The sequence below is a fragment of the Solea senegalensis genome, linkage group LG3, assembly GCF_019176455.1.
Source record: "Solea senegalensis isolate Sse05_10M linkage group LG3, IFAPA_SoseM_1, whole genome shotgun sequence".
NCBI classification, from domain to species: Eukaryota; Metazoa; Chordata; class Actinopteri; order Pleuronectiformes; family Soleidae; genus Solea; species Solea senegalensis.
Genome location: NC_058023.1, coordinates 4,932,218 through 4,955,380, shown reverse-complemented (window position 1 = coordinate 4,955,380; position 23,163 = coordinate 4,932,218). Strand labels below are relative to the sequence as shown.

The 23,163-nt window shown below is 40.8% G+C and overlaps 2 protein-coding genes across 2 annotated transcripts in view; one reads left to right on the top strand and one right to left on the bottom strand.

Annotated features, from left to right (window-relative positions):
- LOC122765894 (astrocytic phosphoprotein PEA-15) overlaps positions 1–23,163 on the top strand; it is a 39,044-nt gene that overhangs the window by 11,382 nt on the left and 4,499 nt on the right. The window lies entirely within an intron of this gene.
- The window catches only part of casq1b (calsequestrin 1b), an 87,361-nt gene that overhangs the window by 63,690 nt on the left and 508 nt on the right, over positions 1–23,163 (bottom strand). The window contains exons 2-3 of the mRNA XM_044020360.1: positions 22,240–22,376; positions 4,255–4,408 (exon numbers count right to left, since the gene is read on the bottom strand). Coding sequence (XP_043876295.1) covers positions 4,255–4,281 — 27 coding nt within the window. The 5' untranslated portion in view covers positions 4,282–4,408; positions 22,240–22,376. The remainder of the gene's footprint in view (positions 1–4,254; positions 4,409–22,239; positions 22,377–23,163) is intronic.

Genomic DNA, 23,163 nt, shown 5'->3' with positions numbered 1-23,163 from the left:
ATGAATTTCCCTGTGGTTCTGTTCAGCCAGCGGGAACACTCTTTTCAATGAGTTATTACGTCAATAATGTGAAGGACTTCCCATCGTGTGTTGCGTTATTGCAGAAATCCATAACAGAAGTCGCAATTCGAAGACGCGGCGTTGGCAGGCAGGTGACGCTCGACAGTCACATCCCGGACACAGTGTGATGGACCGAGTTTCATTTTCTTCAAACTGAACCCTTCTTCTTCTCCCACTGTGTGACCGGTGCACTTAATCCACTAATGGAACAATAGAAAAGGACTGAGAGAGACAGTAATGGAGGAGGAGTGGAAAAAAGAGATGGAGCTGAAATTTTGAGTCATGCCAGGAGTTTGAAACATTGACAGACAAAAAAAAATGTAATCTCTAATGGACTGTTTGGGGACTCCGGCACATTTGTGTGTGTGTTCTTGTATTTGTTACCTCTTTAGGACCTTTTTCTGGCATAAACACTGACCAAAACCTGGTCCTAATGGGGCATAATCATAATTTCTGAGGAACTGGTTAAGATTTGAATTGTGGTTAGGTCAAGTTTAGGATTAGGCATTAACTGGTTGTGGTTAAGGTTAGGGATACCAATTTTTTAGGCTGTCCAAATTAATGTAAGTGTCCCTCAAAGGATAGCTGCGCAAACCTGTGTGTGTGTGTGTTTATGAGGGGTCAGTGGGTTCATCATAAAAAGCCATTCCTTGCCGTCTTTGACCGTTTCACTTCATGTCTCCTTCAGTGAAAGATTTTAAAAGACTTTTTTCAGGGTTAAGACTTAATTAAGGTTAAGATAAAGAGTAAGGAAATACATTATGTCCATTAGTGTCCTGACAACTATGAGAAAAGTGTGTATTAGTACATGCTTTTCTCTCTTAGAGGACAATTCCACACACATAAGCATTACATACATACATTACAATTCATAATTGTTTTTATTATGAAACATTATGATGCAATGCAGTATAATTATTAGTTTTATGTTGAAAATGAATGTAAGTTACACATTTTAAAAGTTGGCTCAGTGGCTAACTGCTAAAAAGCTACTTTTAAACAAACTAACTGCTAAAATGTAAGAAGCTAGCTGCTTGTCTCAAATGTAAGAAGCTAGCTGCTAATCGCAAGGAAACAAACTCCAACTGCTAAAATGTAAGAAGCTAGCTGCTTGTCTTAAATGTAAGCTAGCTGCTAGAAACAAACTCCAACTGCTAAAATGTAAGAAGCTAGCTGCTTGTCTTAAATGTAAGAAGCTATCTGCTATTAAAACAAACTCCAACTGCTAAAATGTAAAAGCTAGCTGCTAATCGCGAAACAAACTCCAACTGCTAAAATGTAAGCTAGCTGCTTGTCTTAAATGTAAGCTATCTGCTAGAAACAAACTCCTAAAATGTAAGGAAACAAACTCCAACTGCTAAAATGTAAGAAGCTAGCTGCTTGTCTCAAACGTAAGAAGCTAGCTGCTTGTCTTAAACGTAAGAAGCTAGCTGCTAATCGCAAAGAAACAAACTCCAACTGCTAAAATGTAAGAAGCTAGCTGCCAGTCTCAAAGAAACTAGCTCCTAGTTGCTAAAGCTGCTTGTTTCTTGTCTTGCAAGCAACTTCTTTGAGGAAGGAAAGTCATTGGGAGTTTTTTTTAAGAAAGTCTGCAAAAAGCTGCATTAAACTAATTACAGTAGTCCGTTTATCGATCTTTTTACTGAATATCCGATGCCCGTTTTGTAATTGAGTGTTACATTCCTCACACTGTGTGTGTGTGTGTTTGTCCCCGATGATGGCTGTAACTGACGATGACTCAGACTTCACCCTACCCCTCCTTCCTCCACTCCTTCCCCTCATCCTGCTGTCCTTTCTTTCCCCACTTCTTTTTTTTTCCAACCTCTCTTCCTTCCTCTCCCTGAGACTCAGTGCCGCAGTTACTGTAAATTAAAGATCGCGGTATAGATGATGTACTCTCAGCCCACATACTTTTATCTTCTCTAAAACGCTGACACTTAGAATTTTCAATTGAATCCTCAATCCCTCTGTTAAAACAGTCGAACTGGCTAATGCGAGGCCCTCGCTGAGAAAAACACTGGTCCGGAAATATTGTGCCGTCAATACCACAGCACTTAAGTTTGAACTTGAAATATTACAGAGTATCCGACTGAAGGTTAGTATGATATGGAGGCTAAATGAAAGGCAATGTGCTGTTAGATTTCTGTCCCTTTGAGTGCTTTAAGTGCTTTTCATGCAACAAAAATACGGTTACAATCAATCGCTCAACTGCTCCATGTCGTCATTTCGCCACTTTAGAAGGATAAAAAAAGAGAAGACGATAATGACCATAAACACCATGGAAGGTTTAAGGAGATTTAGAGTTTGAGATGGTGATTGGACGCATAAATTCACAAGCCCATATTGAGTTAACCTGATGTTTTGACTGTGCAGTGGTGTAATATCCCGTTTTCTGTGCTCGACCTGAAATAAAGGAGGCAAATGAAGAGGCACAGGCTTGTTCTATCTTTAGCCTGTTACATGTGAGTTCAAGAAATCCATCAGAGGAACAAAATAATGTTGACCTTTGGGCCATTTCATGTCACAAAAGACACTGAAACTACAATCTAGAGGCAGTTTCTCTGTCTTTCGCTCTCCCTGACCACTTCCAACACTGACGAGTGACTCATGACTGACTCTTGCTGAAGTGTGCGTTGAGTGATGGTGTGTGTAAACGTGCAATATGTCAGTGTGTGTCTGTCGGGTTTACGCTCCAGTGTTTCAGGAAAGCGTACGCACGTAGAAACATGCAATAGTCGCGTGTTAGTTTTCTTCTTTTTAGATGCGAGCGTTCAGGCGGACAGATGCAGGCGTGGGTGCACTGGCCTGCTTCCCCATGCCTGCGTGTGTGTTTGTGTGTGCGCATACATGAGTGTGTCTGCAGCTGTGACTCTTGTCTGCTGTGTGAGGCGAGGTTATGGCATCCTGTTCCTTTTCCCCACTGCCTCTCCATCTGGAGCAGAGCCAGCCTCAGTGAACTGTGCCTTACAGTGGGATACAGCTTCATTATCTCTGTGCAGAATGCCGGCATCCGGACCGAGGCCTGCTCTGTAACATTGTGTGTGTGTGTGTGTGTGTGTGTGCGTACGCACGCTCATGTTTGTGTGTCAATCTGTCACTTTGTGAATTGTGAATAGGGTGTATTTACATGTTTACTCATAAAATTGCTTTAAAATAAAAAAGGGTTTGGTTTTCATAGCCATGGAATGAGCCTTTTACATGCATTTTTGCGTCGCAGTGTTTCTACGGCAACTCAAAAAGGACAAACCAGCTTGGAGTGTGCATCTTGAAGCGGAAGCTTACAAAGGTTTAAAGCTACTTTACACTACACCTTTGCCATTCACCCATTCACACATCTTTCATACTCATTCACACGCTCCAGGACACATAAGGGCTAGGAATTGAACCCACAACCTTCAGTTGAAAGAAAACTCGTCCTACCACTGAGCCACCGTGGCTCAATCCTACCTCATACACTTCAATATCAATACTTTTACTACTAAAACGTAAGTAATAATATAAGGTGCGTGGGTTTGACGGTGTTTCCATACATCCGTGTACAAAGCGACAGCAGCTGCTGCAGTGGCAGTGTTAGGACGACCGAGTGAACCCGGAGTCACGGGCTAACACCTCCCACATCTGCTTCACACCCGCAAACGCCGCGGGGGCCAACGGTTACCCGGGCGAGGAGCGCGCTGTCGAATAAAAGACGCAGTGTTCGCAGCCCGCAGAAGGTGAGAGCACGGATTTGTGCAGGTGTCGGTCGGAGAGAGCCGCAGATGTGAAAACGCACAACACGCCCACGCGGCGTGCGACAGATATGCAGGAGAATGATGCTGGAGGTGGTCGCTCTCAGCAGACGCTGCTGTTGCTATTCTGATGCGTCCCAAACGGCAGGAAAATAAACTTTCAGCTCAGTGATATGTAAACACGTGAGTTTTCACTCTTTTCTCTTGTGTTTCCAGGTTTTTCCCAATAGCTCACGCAGTATTTTACCATCTGGGATCAGACAAGAGCCAGAACAGGAACTTTATGCAAAACGTACAAAGTGAAATGAAAGCTGCATTCAGTCTGGGCCTTTTACCCATGTTGCTTTGCATGTCTGCACAAGTGATTTTGACCCAGTTTGTGTTGTTGTTGTCAGGGAAGACCATGAATAGCACCTCTGTCATACTGGTTTCACAGTAACTTTGTATCTGTTTGTGTGTCACATACCGTGTAGAGGTTGGCATCGACTGGCATTGCTAACAGTGGCTAGCCCAGGATACATTTGTGTCCATGTTTTTTTTCCCCGACATCTCTCTGGAACGCGAGGTGATGTCACTCCCAGCACCAACTTCCGAGTTCCGATTTAAATGGAACGCGGCATCTGTTAAGAATCAAACAAAGCAATTAAAGTGGGGGACTTTTTTGGGGCGGGGCTATGGTGTGATTGACAATGCATATCCACCCTCCCCTCCAAAGAAAAATAAATTAGATCCTTTTACAGTTTCAGGGCGTACTTTTGAAAATTCACTTTGTTTGCAAACAGTTTGCTTTAATAATTTATAATTCCACTTTATAATTTTTTTTTTTTTTCAAAGAAGGCAAACCTGACCTGAAATCACAATATAAATTGCGAAAAGAACACATTTATGTGACAAATTTCAGGCATGTTATTTAAAATATATTATCATAAATGTTTGGGAAAATTCTGCTAATTTGCTAGGGGACCAAAGAAAACTTCCCCATGACCCATCTGTGGGTCCCGATCTGTATGCAACCTGTATTCTGATTTGTTAGACCTGTCAGACGTGAAACTTTCAAAAACGCTAAGGCCCAGTGTCCCAGTATTACAACCATTTCTTCTTTTAACTTTAAATGTAAACATGTCGGTCCAGTGTTTTTCCACCCAAAGACTAAAACGAAGCATCGATATCAAGAGAGCAGAGCATCGGGTCCACGTTTGACAGACTGGAAGGAGACGAAGACGCGAGTTTAGAAATAGAAACTGAACGTGTGAGATTAGATTAGGAAGTGAAGCCACGAGACGGTTTGGTGAAGAACGGGGTGTTTGAGGGAAGGTGAGAAAACGAGACAAGGTGTGTTTTTTGTCTGACGTCACATGTCAAATGTCCTCTTCCTGTCAACGACACCTAGAGGAACAACACATCTGAAATCAGTTAATTAAAGGAATAGTGTGGCTGCACTACAAACATCACAAAGTGGACACTTGCGTCCATGTCCTTCATTAAACTTGCCTCTTTACACTGTTTTTTTTACTTGGAAAAAGTAGTTTAGGGCAGTGTTTCCCACGGCCAACTAGTGGGCCTTGGAGGTATTGCAAGTGGGCCTCATATAAAGGATATAAAAAGAAATCCTAAATTTGCAAAATTGGGGGGGGAATAATCTAATTTTTCTATCTAATAGTTTCTAAATTTTAACGTTTTTCTAAAACGCGAATGTGTGCGTGGGTCGCAAAAGTTTTGCTGAATTTTTGGGGGTTTTCTGGTTTAGTTACACTTCAAGGTTTTAAAATTGAACTTAAACTTTTCACTGTTATTAGAGGTGTTAATCGTCAATGATTCAGTGAATACTTTGCGTTGCTGTGTTGATCAAATGTCAGCGACCGCTCACACGTCATGGACCGGTCAATGAAAGACGCACGCAGTCCAGAAAAATGGATAAATGAGGACATTTTGTGTCTCCGAGACTCGTCTTTCATCCGCGGTCACATGCCGGCTCACGTTCATGGCCTCTGTGTGGCTCATGTCACGACTTTTAAAAAGGAACAAAACCAGTCATTATCACAAAATGACATGGTTATTATTCCCGCACACATAAAACACCAGATCTAAATAATCAGTTGTACGCCAGCATTGTAAAAAAAATAATAATAATAAAAATTAAAAAAGCTCTAATCTGAGGCTGTTTGTTCTCGGCTCAGCTGCTCGTTTCAGACTTTGTTGTTAAAAAGCGTTACTGCTCTGTAATTTTCCCACAGGCCGCAGAGAACTGAATAGATCAGAAATGAGTGCAATTACAGGCAATGACGCTCAGTGAATTCATTCATTCACTGCCACGGCAGGTCAGAAAGGTCAGTCGGCATAAAATCATAAACCATAGATGGGTTGTTGTTTTTCAGCTTTTGAAGTTGCTTCATCTTCTTTTATATGCTAACCTTAATGTGTTTTTGGAAAGACATGGAAGCCTGGAAGTTTGACTACAAACGTGGTCACGCATGCAAGAACGCGTCTACGCGGATATGGCACCGCTTTCAAGCGTTCCCCCGAAAAAAGACGGCGTCAGAACTCAAAAACAGTGTAGTACATATGCCAGGACTGTAAGTGGCGCTGTAACCCCCGTGTGCAGTGTTGTTGTAATGTGACTACCAAATAAAATCAGAAGAAGAAGAAGAAGAGTTGGTATTATGGTCTGTATTTATATAGAGCTTTTCTAGTCTTGATGAGCTGCTTTACATATTACACGTTTTCACACATCTTTCACAAGAAAATGAATGACAGCGCAAGAGAGGCGGCCGACGCAAAATCGGGGAAGACGCACAAAAGCATTTTGCGTTTCCATGGTTTTGGAACAAAAGTACATTCCATTACACTTTGGTGCTAAACTATTAAATCGTCACGTGTGGAAAAAACACCTCATCAGAGCTTAAAAAACATTTAGTGATATTTGAGAGGTTATTTCGAGAATTGGGCGTTTCCATTACCAGTTTTTTATTGCGATATTTAAGTTTTTGAGCGTTCTTATTAATGACATTATGCATTAACTACATCCTTACCCTTAACCTAAACCTACATCTAACCCTAAAACCAAATATTAACCCTGAAAAGGCCCTTTAGTGGTGAAATGTCCTTACAAAGATAGATTTTAATCAGAACACACACACACACACACATCTCCTCTCCTCCCAGAGGCACAAAGATATTTTTATCTTTAGTAAAAAAAACACTCAAAGGCTAATGAATCATCGACGACACACATACATTTCCATGATTTTTCATATCTGCTGCTGCCGCCGCTCACCAGACGTCACAGTGCACAACATTCTGAGGCTTTTTAAAATCACGTCTTTTGGTCCCTTAAACCCTTACTTCATTACGCCCATTTGTATGTTTGCAGTCGTGTTTTCCGCAGCTCCTTAGAACACTTTGTTTTTATTTTTTTTGATTTGTTCCCAGTTTTGATTTCTCCATCTAATGCGAGTGACTTGTGGTGGGGGAGGAGCAATAAAGCTGTCTGCAAATCTTTATGCAGGAAAGTTCACAGAAAGTTTGTGTTAAGTCATTAAATGTTTTTTTTAAAGTTTTTTTTGGGGCGTCGCACATTGTAGGCGACTTTTTGATGAAAACGAGGTCGCCGCTCGTTGCCTACGTTGCTATGTCTCAAACGTCATAATGGCGGACGTTCGAATATGTGAATATCTTTCCAACTTTACTTCACTTGCAACATTCAGGTCACGTAACTTGACGGAAAAATCAAAAAAGAAATATTTTGAAAATCAAATTGACGTCTCTCCCGCTGTCTCTCTCTCGCTCTCAACCATCTGCTCGTCTCCTGCGGCCACGATGAACCGTTTGCCATTTAGAATTGAGATTAAGCAGAAAAGCAGCTCCAGTGAAACGCCAGCGGATGATGGAGCGACCGACACACACACACACACACTCTCTCTCTCCTCATTGTTTCCCATGTCTCTCGCTCACATTCACTCACACGCTCATCCGATTGTGTGTGTGTGTGTGGTACACGCAGCTGTTCATATTCATGCAGCCATTCATGCGTGTTATTGCATGAATGGTGTATTTACCATCACATTCCACTGTAGCTTATGATTGTATGTTTTGGTTTGTTGGCAACCCAAAAATGAAGTATTTGGACCTTTAATGAGTCCGAGCAGAGTAACGTTATACTTTAATTATTGCATACTTGAATTATTGTGAGTGGTTCCCAAACTGTGGTCCGGGCCCAGCCGTGGGCCATGGAGGTGCTACAGGTGAGCCTCAGTCCGTAATATAAAACTCTATATAAGGAGATATTGTCAATATTGAAATGCTAATGATTTATTTTGATTATTATTCACTCACGTAAACACACCTCCTCTGTTAAATATTGAGATTTTAGACATTTCCTTGTTAAATGTTGGAGATTAACGCATGTTTTCGGGATTTTTAAGTGTTTTTAACTGATCTACTGTTGGGTTTGATTCTTGTGCTGGACGTCGCGCTCATGAATCTTCCAGTGACGAAAATCTCAAACCAATCAGTGGCCGGCAGTCTGTTGACGTCACATTTTATGAGTCTAGCATCGGCTCACCTCGGCTTGGAACCTCGCCAGTGAAGGTACTTAAAAAAAGCACCAGGTACTATCACTAATGGTAAAGCAAAAATAATGAGCCGAGCCGTGCTAGACATTCATAACGGAAAAGCGTTTCTTTCTGCAAAACGTCTCTTAAATAAAGCCAAAGCCTGAGGGCTGAGAGCCACAGAGGAAGGGCGTAATACTGTCTCAAACAATGCAGAAAGGATTAGGTCCAGTTTCAAATCCGAGTCCAGCTGCTGATTTTTTTTTTCCCCCAGCCTTTCCCAACCCTCTGTTCCTACTCCCTCTGTCTCTCTCTTGGCGGCGGCTGTTTTTTCCGCTGCCCTATAACCAGGGCCAGGAAGTGTGTCCATGGCGACAGCAGGAAGTAAAGCCTCATCTTGTCAGTCACATCCTCACAGGTCTCCACAGCACACAATACACTCACTGCAGCTCCTCGAAATATCTCCATTCTCTTTAAACTAAGCCAAACAAGACCAAAATGTGGGTATTTTTTGTTGTTTCTTTTCCTCAGTACTTGAGCTGAATTGATACTTCTGGGACAACCGTGCCTGAGCCAGTACATAAAAATATTGTCAATGTGCAGATTCACTAGACAGGAAGCAACATTAGCATTGGTATCATTAAAATGTGGAAAAATATCAATAATAAAGATATAGGTTTTGTTGGAACCCGAGTTTTTGTGCACAAACCTCATGGTGAGACTAAATTAAGATGGTTTCAAAGACAAGTGTCTGCCTTAATGGTAAGTTCTTAGCAAAATAATAATACATTTTAAAAAGCGATCAAGACGAAGCTATCTACATTTAGCGCAGTTTAAGCAGTCTTTGTACTGTTGTGTCTTTTGCGATATGTTGATATCACAATATTGTAATTTAGGCAGCGCTCTCTAAAGAGTTGATTGCACATGTTAGCAAACGACTGCCAATTTACATTTTCAAGACAGAAAGCAACATTAGCGCCTTGAAGAAAAATTTTTTTTTATTAAAGATTCAGTGCGTAGCCCTCACAGTTCAAAATGTTTTCAAAAACAATTCAAGCATTTTGTTGTATAAGCTAGCTGCTACAGTGCATGTTAGCAAACAGGCTGCCAATTTACACATTCAAGACAGAAAGTGTTAGCACCCTTAAGATACAATAAAGATACAGATTTGATTAAAACCTGCATGTCAGTGAACAAACCTTGCAGTGCAAAACAGTTTCAAAAACTTAAATGATCTAACTGAAGCTAATTTCTTGGCCAAACAAAATGAGCATGACAGAGCAAATCTACATTTAGCATAGTTGTTTTTGCAATGCTTAGGTCACAATATTTTAGTGTAGGCTGTACGCTAGTTGATTATGATGCATGTACAGTATTAGGGAACAATTGCCTGTTTACAGTCACTAGAAAAGGGAAGCAACATTAGCATTAGCACCATAAGCAGTGCTTTTGTTTCTGTTTTGTTTTCCTCCAAGTTAGCCAACCCAAGACGGCAACTAGTGCATGTTCAGCAACTGAGTAAAATTGAGTATCTTCTGCTTTCAACTGTGGAAACAACACAAGCAGCGTGAATCAAAGCGGCTAGGCTAGGCTATAAAACCAAAAACAATGCTCTTAAAAATGCTAAGTTATGCTTCATTTAGGGTCCACTGGATCAGTGGCATGAATATAATTGTAATTTATATGTGTTTGCAATGAATGCCAGATAGAAGATACTTTCAGACTAGCTTGCCATTGCTAATGTATCACAGCTAAATGTTGGACTCTTTCTCGTTCACTTCTGAGTTTGTATTAATTCCACTTTCTTTAAAAAAAAAAAAAAAGTCCTCAGTGGAGTTTCTTTCTGTCTTTCTGTAACCTTTACCCTCTGCTTCTACGCGAGCTCGTGCCAAAAAATAACGTGTATTAGTATTCAGGACACATCCACATGGAGCCCACAGAGTGTGAGAGTGTGTGTATAGTGTGGTTTTGTGTTTGTGTGTCACTCGGGAGGATTGATTGTTGCCTCAGCCTACACAGACTCCTCACATCGACGTTGTTCTTCTGTAGCTTAGAGGAAAAATCAGAGGGAGGCGAATGCCGACATACAGTGAATGTAAACTCATCAACACTCACTGTATTTGACAATACAAAAAAAATGTATTTGGGCACATAAATTAACATGATTCAAGACATTAAATTAAATCTATGATATTTTAGGAATATGTTAGATTGACTTTTCTGTCTGGAAACTCAAGTTTTTAAACCACTCACCAAACTCCATTGAGAAAATCAGCATTTTTAGCTCACAGGGAAACAGAAGCTCCCGCTCTACAGCCGTCGTTTTGGCAAGACTGTGTCAATAAGGTAACACAGAACAAAGGATTTTAAACACCAAAAATCACAAATGAGCACATTTTGAACTTACTAATGGAGGCAGCAGTAGAGCACAAACGCCTGTTTTCTGGGATGTTAAATCACTGATTTTCTATATGGGCTTTGGTGAAGAAGCACAAAGCTTTGAATCATGCTAAGCATTGAACTGCAGTTTGTTTGGTTTGCTTGACAAATCAGTTTGATTTAGTGGAAAATCATTTATTTGATGAATACGTTAGATTACATTTACAGAATTTCCTTTATTGTGCTTAAAAACTGAATTTGAGCGTAATTTTCATTAGCATCGATCAATTTTTCTGAAAGGAATTCAATGCTTAACGTTGAGCTCTCATATTTTTGATACCCTAAAATCCAAATTTTCAATAAATACTTCACTGATCGACATGGTCCCCATGTCTTTGTTAATTCTCTTATACTGTTGCTAAATTTTAGATATCTCTCTTAGTTTTTCCTCCTCCACAGTTGCTGACACTGAGTTAATTTTAAAAACAAAACAAACAAAAGGTGAGATTTCTCCTGACAACAACCTTTAATGGCGAAAATCAAAGTTTTCACTTGACAAAGGGTCTTTCATTTATTTGAATACTTGCAGACGGTTGTTAAAGGGAAGGCGCTAAATTTGGAAACCGGCTTCAAGAGAATGTACAAAGGGAGACGAATCAAACGGGAGCGGGGAAAAAAATGTTTCAGGAGACAAAAAAGTTTGAATTAAAAGCGACTATTTTTACACACGGCAGCAAATCTTCTTTACTCCTCAATGAAAAATGGGCCAGTGGCCTATATTCTCCACTGCTTCTCCCCAGATTAGCTCTTCCTCCTCCTTCCCTCCGTCTCTCTCCTTCCTCCCCTCTCTCCCACTCTGGGCTTCTGAACAGATAAATGTTGGCAGAACTCGCTGCCTCGTTGGACAGGAGGCCGTCTGTGAGGAAAACCATCAAACCCCCTGCTTTTTCCTCTGTCTTTTTGTTGTCGTCTATTCTTCTATTATACTGTTTTCCCCTCCTTCTCATCCTATAATCCTGAGCACATCGACAGGGACTCTCTCTCTGTCCAGGCATGTGGCGTGAATGTGAAGGGTGATGGACCCAGGGTTAATCCCGTCATCGTGGGCAGGGAATCTCCCCCAGACCAAAACAAGCAGGACAGACGATTCTCAGAGAGGAAGAGCAGAGCAGAAGGAAGAAAATTGTATTTCTATGCTCACATACTTCACGTGTTTAACCCTACGGTTGTCGCGGACAGGATTTAACATGCGTATTTCTCATTACCGTAACCGTTTGTGATATTTAAAAAACTACCGGAGAGCAGAGAAATAGACCATTGCAGAACTTCTGTTGAACGACTGTCCAATCACAGGCAAGATTCACTGGCGCGTCACATGTTTGTGACGTCAGCTTCTCGTTACCGTAATTCAAGAAGTTATTTAATTGAAGTTATCTTGGAAAAAGGGGCAGAAGCACAGCCACCAAATCAAAATAAATCCAAACGGCCTGATTACCATGACGGTTATGAGATCGTTAAAGTTCCAATATGCAATACAAAACAAAAGTGACAGTGGTGGCTAAAGCCTCCAAGCTATTGTGCCTCTTCGAGATGTCACAATGAAAGCAGACATATATAATCTCAATCCCACTGGTCAAAATAAACGTTTAATCCTGTCCCACTGCGAGTTAACATGTTAGACCAGAGTGAGAATCAGGTTTATTGACAGGTAAAGCTATCACTAGTAAATAAGTTAATAAGTGATTCTAGTTTGGTTTAGGAAATGAGTTTAGTTGTTTTCAGGAGACAACTTTGAGGAGAAAGGAGCTGGTGTTACACGAGGTGTTTTGTTCTTTTTTTGGCAATGGTGGCAAATCAAAATGAGATTGATGGTTGGAAATCAATTTTAATGTTTCCTGGCAACAAGATGCTCCTGTGCCGAGTAAACTACAACGCTTTCTGTGTGCAGGGAGGCTGAAAGGAGGACGAATGAAGAGTAGGAGTGATGGCAGGGGTGAGAACGTACAGTTGAAAATGACGCGGATTCAGAGTGAGGGCAGATGGCACAACCTCGGCGCATCACGTGTGGCCTTTTGATGGCGAGATTGTCTTTTAATTCTACGCGACTGTTCGAGTGGAACAGATGGCAGCTCTAGCATCTTAGCCGCGAAAAATGTTCAATCAACATAAATGTCATCCCTGTTTAAAGTCTGATTTTGCTAAATGGAACATCTGCTTGCAGAAAAACCTCTCACTCTATGCTTCGCCGCGAGAACTGAACCGATCGCTCGTCAGTGACATGAATAAATCATAATACGTCCATTACGGGAACGTTTCATATTTTGGGAAATTGTGTCAGCAAAATTTAAATACCTGCTCTGAGTTAAAGTCAATTATCTGAGCTGTGGACTCAGGAAGTGGTGTAGAGTATTCGTTCCTTGGCAGTAAGTAACCAATTAGAGCGTGGTATAAACCAAAATGTAGATGGTGGTGGAGCCGAGAGCTGATTTCCTCCTGAAATATGTTAAAGGATATTACAAATGTTCTCCTTGGCCAAGTATATTCAAATCAATTTCCTTCAACCCAACTCATCACAGACTCCTCACGCACAAACTCCCCAACACCAACCATCCCAGTGATAGTGATGATTTCTCTGATGGACTTCCTCACGTGACCTCAAGCAACTTTCTATAGTTACCCGGTCTTCTACGTTGTCTCTTTTGACCACAAGATTCATAAACCATGAACTGAATTTTTGAGACTTTTTGGTGCACACCAAACCAAAACAGTCAGTTTATCCATCCATCCATTATCTACCACTTTATCCTCCACCAGAAGGTTGCAGGGGGGTGCTGTGCCAATCTCAGCTGACAGGGCGATAGGCGTGGTTACACCCTGGACAGTTCGCCAGTCCATCGCAGGGCCACGTATAGAGACAAATAACCATTCACACATTCACACCTATGGCCAATTTAGTGTCCAATTTACCTAATCCCCATATTGCATGTTTTTGGACTGTGGTAGGAAGCGGGAGAACCCGGAGAAAACCCATTTTATGTTTGAGCTAAATGGTTTTTAAATCAGTGACCCATTTCAACCACCTGCTTCGGTCTTATAATTGCCGTATTGTGATTCAACATCACACCTACAGTTTCCATGTAAACTGGTTTCTCCTGGCCTTTCTGCAACATAGCAAGCTGAATACCACTAAGCCAAATGGAACATGGCCAAGACCTGAGTTAGTTTCCTCTGAAGGAGCGCCAAGGTCAAGCTTACATCAGGGCCTCTGATTTACAGTATGTCAACAGGTTGTGGGCTGGAAGCTGCATCACAAGCAAATCGTGTTCTGCAGCTATATCAAGACCTCACAAAGACAAGTTATGGAAATTTCAGGAATCCAGATACAAAAAATTATTGAAGCAATACAAACCAATTTCACCGTGGTGTCTGAAGTAACCAGCCCAGCGTGCTTTTAAATGTGTGGTTTGCTCAATAACGGAAGATTTGCAGCCGCTGATAAGCTGCCAGAGACTGAACAGGAACGATAATAAGCACAGGCAGAGATTTAAAACTCCAATTGCACCAAACAACCCCAATAAAAATGAAAAACAGAGGCACAGCTGCCTGCTAACGGCACTAGGTACTTCTGGGACTCAGCCTGATACTGCGGTGTAGCAATGATGAGTAAAGCCAACACATGTCGCTGTCAGCACGGGGCATCTTTTTCGGGGGTTTGCTGCTGGACTAGGAACCTTCAAAGAGGCAGTTTGGTGAGCTGCAGCAGCGGTGGCAGGGCTAAAATGTTTTCACATGAACACTGAAGCAGCAGTGATGTGGATGTGGCCTCAGACTGTGTGCATTCCATGTATTTATTAACTCGAGTGGGCAACTGGAGTTCATGATGACTTCACACTGTGTTGACAGGAGACAGTAAATTCAAAGCATTCCTTTCGTTTAGAGGTGACACGGCTAATGGAGGTGGATTCCCCCCGACAAGAGGCATCATCACTGCTACGTGCTAACTGCCTGTGTGCAAAGTCAAGTGTGTTAATGTAGTCTCTGCAATTTTCCCTGCGCGTCTGTTGTTAAACAACAATTCACGATGATAGAAAGGCATCTCCTCACTTCAGGTAATTGTTATCTCAGTTAAAACACTGCTGGGCTTCAGAGGTAACAGCTCGCAGATGAACTGTGCTAAATGGTTCACTTGTTAGCATGTAGCATGTGTACTCATCCCCCTGAAAAATGATTGGATGCCTGTTTGCTTCTGCCTCTACCGTTGCTCCTGCAAGAGTGAAGATATTGTTTATACTTATGGGGCTTTACCATTATACACTTCTTTTTTTTTTGCTTTTCTATCAGCGATAGTACCCGGAGCTTTTTTTTAGTACCTGCTCTGGCAAGGTTCTGAGCCAAGCTGAGCCGATGCTAAAATGTGACGTCAACAGACTGCCGGCCACTGATTGGTCAGAGAGTGTCGTCAATGGAAGAGTCATCAACGCAAAGTATGGCGCAAGAACCAGACCAAACAATGATGAACTGTAGATCAGTTAAAAAGACAAAAAAAAACTTGAAAACTCACATTTATCTCCAACATTTAGCAAGGGAAAATCTCTATATTCTCTATGCAGAGGAGCCGATTTAAGTCATGCAGAAAGTACTGAACGATTCTGTGAACAAATCTGTGTGTAAAACGGCGTCACGGCAGTTTCATGCAGCTGTGTCATGACGTCTTGATCATGGTAAACGAAAAGTGGCTCATACCAAACCGAGTAGAGTCGATTAGTGCTAGAAGTGCATTAGAGAGAGGTCAAGAGGACGTTTGCTGCTCTTAGATTGAAAGATATCAGAGCAATGTTCAGAGCATTGGATGATCACACGCTAAAAGTGCTATTACTGGGTCATTATATAATTTCTAGTTGATTTTTTTTCATCTTTGGGACAAGAGCAAAAGCTGTTTTAGAACAGATACCAAGAGCCAAACAGATTTTCTTTTCTTTTTGCAAAGTCGAGGTGAGATTTAGAAGCTGGCGAGTGGGCGGGGACTCCTACTCGCTGCCTCTCAGTCCATCTGAGTTTAACACAAAAATACACCGTGGAGAGGAGAGGGAGGTTCTGAAAGGTCAGGGTGCATTTAATGAGAGATTTAATGAAGGAGATAGACACCAACTGCTTGTACGATCCGCCTCGCTGAGTGAGGAACAGCAGAGGAGAAGAAGAAGAAGAATAATGAGCCAGAGGAGATGTGCAGTATCAGTCACTTCAGTGCATTACACGCGCTAAAGTCTGGCCTCCATAGACTTCCGTGTTTGCAGTCACTTTGTCAGGTTCATGAGTGATGGCGTCTGGTTTAAGAGCGAACCAGACACAAAGAGGAGCCTGAACGATGGGACGTTTGCTTCTTCAGTCAGGTGAAAAATGATAGATACTGGAGAGTGACCTGTCCATTCATATAAGCAATGATCCCATTTTTCTCTAAGGAGCTCCCCCTACAGTTTCGTCTTTAACGTCTTTAAAAAAATAAATAAAACTATACTGTTTCCGTGCTGTAAAGCAATTTGTGTTTCTCACGAGACCTCCTGAGGACTCTGATCTTGCGTAGCTGGTTTTTCCTGCTAACAGACAGCAGAGGGCAGTGGAGACAGCCCCCAATCTCCCCACAACAGGACATTTACCCATCGCAATGACTATGAAGCTGTTAAATTAGGGTAAAAATTTGGCATAGTTCTACTTTAAGTGGATGGACTGTTCATTGGTTGGTTGGTTGGTTGGTTGGTTGACATATTACTACTAATACCAAAATACTTCTAAACCAGTATTTTTAAAACGGTACCAATGCTTAACTGGTGCCTGAACTGGTACTTTTTTGTGTGTGTAGGGTGATGCTGGAGAAAAACGTGACCTGTCAACTTAGTTATGATCTCATTTTTGAATGGACGGATGGTCGACGACCGTTGGATGACGTTTGTTTTTTCATGATACTAATGCTACATCAACAGCCTAAAAAGTGTTGGTTAAAGATTGGATTTTTCCAATAATATGACAACAACAATTACTACAATTACTACTAAATGATAACAGGGCCAGTGCTTAAATGGTGCCTGAAATGGTACCTTTACCCTAACCCTAGAGAATGACACAACCAGTCAGCTTAGTTATGGTCTAAGTTTTAAATGGCTGGTTGGTTTTTACATGAACAGTTTGACGACTGGTTTCTGATGCTAAATCAGTACTTTCAAAATGGTTCCAGTGACTTAACAATGCCTGAACCGGTACTTCTGTATCCAGGAGGTGGGGATGCTGAAAGAATGAGCCCTACCAGTCATCTTAGCTACGTTTTCATGGGTGTACGTTATTGTTCAGATTAACTACTGCTGCTGCTTTTACTACTACTGGTACTATGAAAGTACTACATCAATAAATTTAAAATACTATGGAGTAAGTTATGTCCGGTTGTGTGCTTGATTGGTTGTTCTTTACACAAACAGTTTCATGACTAGCTTAGCTTAACCTTAAAGAGTGAAAACAGGGAAGGAAAAACTAGCCTTGTTCTGTCCAAATGTAAATATGTTTATGGGAGCTCTTTGTTGTCTGATTTCTGAGATTAGATAGAAGTAGGTGTTACAAATCCAGCCATCCATTTACTGCTGCCATCACCACGAAGAAGAAAATATGCTTTCATATATTGGGTGAGTGAAGCTCTGCTCATTATTGTGTGTGTGCTGTCAACTGAGTGATCGGGAGAGAGAGATATGAAGGCCAGGAGCAATAACAAGAAATGAAAAAACTGTGTGATATAGCAAAAAAAAACACAAAAAACTAAAAAACAGATTTGCTGGAGTTTGGAGATGTTCTGTAGGAAACAGTGCAGCAGAGTCTTTAACTCTGAGCTGATCTCCCTGTGGTTTTGTTGCCATGGTAAAATGTAAAGGCTTCTCTGGGCACTGAGGTCCAGCACAGTTGGCCAGCGCTGCGTGTTTGTGTGCGACTGAAGGGGAGAAAAGAGTGTCTCTGTTTGTGCCGTCGACACTAAACACTGTGGAGTTCGCCGTGCGCGTAAACATCTCCTTTGATCATATGACTGTCACAATGTTCATAATGAACTCATGTGGAACTTCATGCTGTCTCTCTGTTGTCTGTGTCTGTGTGTGTGTGTGTGTTTAAAATGTGTGAAAATGGAAGACATGACTTCACAGAGATTGTTCGAATTTTGTGTCAATCAACCTTTAATCGTGAAAGGGTTGGGGGGGGCTTTAGTACACGAGGTGAGATACGGAGGGGAGGAAGGGCTGGTTTCTACCCTGTCGCTAGGTAACAGTCTCCAGGCCTAAAGGCAAAGCCAGGTCTGGTTTCCATGGCAACGTCATTGGTGTGGAGGGTGAATGGAGTTTTGGTGGTTGTGTTACATGTGTGAGTGTGTGCACTCCAGCAGGTTGAGTATCAGTTGAATTTAAAAGTAAAAGAGAGGATTAGGGCCACATGTGGAAAAAAACTATTGCAAAAACAGTCAGAATTCTGTGAAAAAGTCAGAATGTAGATGTCTACATTCTTTCATTAAAGGATATATTAAAAATGCTGCACAAAACAGGCTGACTGCCATCTATTTACTGTCTTTATGCTAGGTTAAGGTAAATGAGCTAGCCATAGCTCAATGTAATTCCCTCCCAAACATTGTGAACTAGTACTGAAAAAAATTAACTTGGCCATAGCTTAATGTAACTCCCCCAAAAATCATGAACCACTACCGTAAAATATTGGACAATATGTGCAAAATGATGTCGCTACGCCAAGTTAAGCGAAGCTAGCTACTGACCATAGCTTAGTAGGAGTAATGTTGATTTTATTTAACTGTAACTGTGTATACTTTAAAGTGTTATTCTTTTTTTTTTGTGCAAAACCTTGTCGCTAGCTAGATTAAGCTTAACTAACTACTGGCCTATTGCTCAATGTAATTCTCCAAAGATTGTGAAATTCTGCTGTAAAATATCGGAATATAAACTTTACAATATGTGCAAATGTTGTTGCTAAGCTAGATTAAGCCAAGTTAGCTACTGGCCATAGCTTAGTATGGGTAATGTTTATTTTTATCTCGCTGCCATTGTGTACAATTTAAAGTGTAATTCTTTAGGAATCTTTAACTGTATATTTTAACAGTTTGTGCAAATTCTTGTCAATAAGTTAAGATAGCTACTGGTCATAGCTTATGTAATTCCCAAAAAACAAGGTAAATTACTGTTAAATATTACAATTTTGTAATATGTGCAAAATGTTGTCACTTAACCAAGATAAGCTAAGTTAGCTACTCGCCATAGCTTAATGTAATTCCCAAAAGTAAAGTGAAAAATATTTGACACAAAATTTTTTCCATATGTGCAAAATCTGGTCACTTAGCAAAGATAAGATAAGCTAACTACAGGTCATAGCTTAGTAGGGATAATGTTGATTTATATCAAACTGTCAATGTGTAAAACTTAAAGAGTAATTGAACTGTAATGATACTTTACAGTGCAAACTCCTTGTTGCTAAGTTAGATTAAGATCAACTTAAATTGGACTCAGAATTTTACAATATGTGCAAAATAATGTTAAGCTAAGCTACTGGCCATATCTTAATAGAGGTTATGTTGGTCATTGTATACAATATAAAGTACAATTCTTCCAAAATCATGAACTCTAAATTTTACAATATGTGCAAAATGTGGTTGCTAATCCAAGCTAAGATAAGATAGCCACTGGCCATAACTTAATAGGAGTGATTTCTGTCACTTTCTCCAACTCTCCTCATGTATAATTTTAGGAATAATTCCCAAAATGAACTTGAAACTGTAAACATCACAGTTTTCACAAAAGTGTTTCATTCTTCCCAAAACTGCAAGAGCAAACTGTGAAGGACGATAGATTTCAAAGCGAGCGCTAACATCTGCTTTTGCAAGAGTAAAACGCGCGCCTCTTAAGGCTTTTATCGCCACATGAACAAATTCATGTAACTCTCATTTTGAATCACACATTTAGCTGCCTAGCTTAAAACTGAAGACATGTGCCTATACCACATTTGAACTTATAGCTGAATAATGCTTTGTAATTCTAATTTCAGTGACCAGTCTGTCTCTTTCTCACATTTTAAGACACACACACACACACACACACACGCAAACAGACAAAAGCATGTTTGTGTCCATGAGAATGTGAAGCACAGTGGGTCTCTATGTATGGCAGCAGTGTCAGGCTCGTCCCAGAGAGACCTGCAGGGGGGGTGCAGCCTTTCATTCGAGGGGATTTCACTGCCTCCGTTTTTGTTTTTTTTTACTCAGAGCATGACTATAGTTTTTTGAGGGGGGGTTTTAGATAAAACTAAATATGCACATGTCTCTCAGTTCGGACGTTGCGGAACAAAGTCTTACAAAAATGTAAAAATAACATGCAGTTTCTGTAATTATTTCACATTTTGTCAGTAAAGGAGATCATAGTTAGATTTCAATTATTAATATATTGGACACTTGAGTTGACACTCGTCTATAAAACTCTCCCGGGACAGTCACCTCGATATCTTAGGCAGTTCCTGTGTCCAATATCAGCAGCCAAGTATAACGCACGACGACTACTGTTATCACACTGCACATGTGCAAAATAAAAGCCTTGCTTTGGACAATTGTCCTTTTCATTCGCTGCATCAAATGACCGGAACGTATTGCAAAAACAGACTGAAAGTGGACGCTTTTATCTCCGTCTCTGCTTTTAAATGTCGCCGAAAGGCAGTTCACAATGACACTTGTAAATGTTTTACCACAATTTTACATGTGTGTTACTGTTTTAAGGTGTTTGAAGTTTGCGTCTCCCTCTTCCCTCACCTTTAGAAGAGCTTTCTGGCAGGTCAACATTGTAAATAAGAACTTGTTCTTAATGTGTTGCCTGGTAAAACTAAAGGTTAAATTCACACACACACAAAAAAACAATTAAAAAAGTTTAACAAAGGTTGAAAAATAGTAGTGAAATGTTATGTATGGAAGCCCAGTCCTGACATTATTTTCCACTAATATATTAGTTAACTAATTACAACTATGCCAAACAAAACAGAAACAAATATTCAAGTATTGCTCAGTTTAATTTTTTTTTTTAAATTTCAATTTTTGTTGTATTTCTTCTTCCAGCTTCCCCGTTAAAATATTAAAAATATTTTCATAAAAAAAACGATGACAGTGTATTTTCTTTAATAATATTCACTTCTTTAACAAGTGGTTTAAAAAGTCATTTTCTCTGCTCAGTCGTAATGACATGTTTTATAAAAAGCATTGCTTTTATAATTGCGGTGGTTCATAAATTGTATGTTTAGATGTGATTTAATGGAGGTTATGGTGGCAGTGACAGGGGAAGGTTGTGGGAGAGTCAAACTAAAATGAAGCGACTACATTCATTGTTGTAGTTTTTCTGGGGGGGGGTTATTCCTCTCCTTTCAACACTAGAATTACACAAAAGCAGTGCCGGTCCATTGTGGTGCAAAACAGAGAGCAGGCAGGGGCGACCTGGGTCGAGTGTGGACCCACACACACACACACAAACAAATGTTTATGCAGTTTATTAGGACTCATTGACTTCCATTCATTTGGCCAAACTAAACAAAACTGAAATTCAAACCTTTAACCAGTTTTACGACCACGTTTTGGTCGACATGAGGACCTATGCTCGTCCTGCCAAGGTCAGTGTTTATGCCAGAGAAAAAGGTCCTAAAGAGGTAACAAATACAAGACGACACACACACACACACAGTTGTATCCACTGAGTTCAGGTTAATATCACCGCTCTCTCTCTCCCACGCAGCGCTTTGTGTTGATTGAGCAAGTCGCTCTGGTTAGAGGAGATGAATGTGACATTTAAGACTGAATTAACACACAAACACACACACACACAGGTTTGTGCAGCTATACTTTTAAGGACTCTGCACTGACTTCCATTCATTTGGACAAACTATATTCAAACCTTAGTCCTAAACTTCACCAGATGATGTTTCTGCCTTATTATGACCAGGTTTTGGTCTCCAGGAGGACGACTGGTCTTGACAGAGTCAGAGTTTAAGCCAGAAAAAAAGGGTCCTGAAGAGGTCGCATGTACAAGAACAAACCAAACACACAGTAAAAGAGCCCCGTCACTGTTGTGATCCGGCCCTGAGGCTCACACTGTGGATCAGAAAAAAAAACTAAATGCCACCATGAGCCATTAGAGAACAGACAAACAAATCCGACCTTAAATCAGCCTCTGGGACTAGGATCACGTTATATGTCTCATCGGTTCTGCTACACTGCATCGACGCGCAATTTAAAATGTTGTATTTTTAAAATCAGTGCGTGAAAAATATTAATTTGCTCAGCTGTAAAGCATCATCTCCTTCACGTGTATATATACACACACATATATACAAATGTCCACATACATCCCTGAAAGCAAGCTAAAGATGATACTATAGCTGCTGCTTAGCTCCATGGTGAAAGTGTGCCCTCTGGTGGCAGCTGTGGGTAGCACAGGCTGTGGTATATAGGTCATGCCACTCACCGCTGAGCTGTTCATCTGTGATGAGACTGCGAGGATCAGAGGCAGACAGGAGGGGTTTCCGTGCCAGTACCCATGATGCACTGCAGCGAGCAGAAGTGTGGATGCCAGGGACAAGCGGTGGGGGTGGGGAGGGGGTTCTTGGGGCAAAAAATAAATAAATAAATACATTAAAGATTAAAGTGTGACAAGCTTGTGTTTCATGGCAGCGCAGCCAGATTTGGCTTAAAGCTGCAGTGTGTGTCTTTTAAATGTAAACAAACGTTTGTCAAAGTTACCGTCAAATGAGTTTGCACAATGCTAATTAAGCCCAAATCAGCTCTACACGTGTCTCTCAGTATAGCGGTGTGTTTGTATTGTGCGTGTGGAGCGTGTTTACGTCTTGACTGACGCAGGAAAGGTGGAAAAGTTTTGACTTTACTGAAACAAATGTTGAAAGAAGACACCTCATCTAAACCTTAGCTCCTGACCGTTACCCTTAAATATAAAGACAAAGCAGGATGATAATGTACCAGGAAGTTAGCTAGTTAGCATAACCGTCACCCATTCCTCACCTAAACCTTAGCTCCTGAGCTTTATCCTTCAATATAAAATCAAAGCAGGATGATAATGTACCAGGAAGTTAGCTAGTTAGCATAACCGTCACCCATTCCTCACCTAAACCTTAGCTCCTGAGCTTTATCCTTAAATATAAAATCAAAGCAGGATGATAATGTAGCAGGAAGTTAGCTAGTTACTTAAAGTTGTTTGCTAATATGTGGAGGGAATAGAGTTTAAAAATCCCAATTGCTGTTCTTTATTTTGTTCATTCATCTAGTCCATTGATTCCTGTTACTCAAACAGGAGTCAACAGTGTTGCGGACTATTTTCAGCTGTGGATTAATACATATTTAATGCTCCAGTGACTTTTTACAGCACGAAAATAAA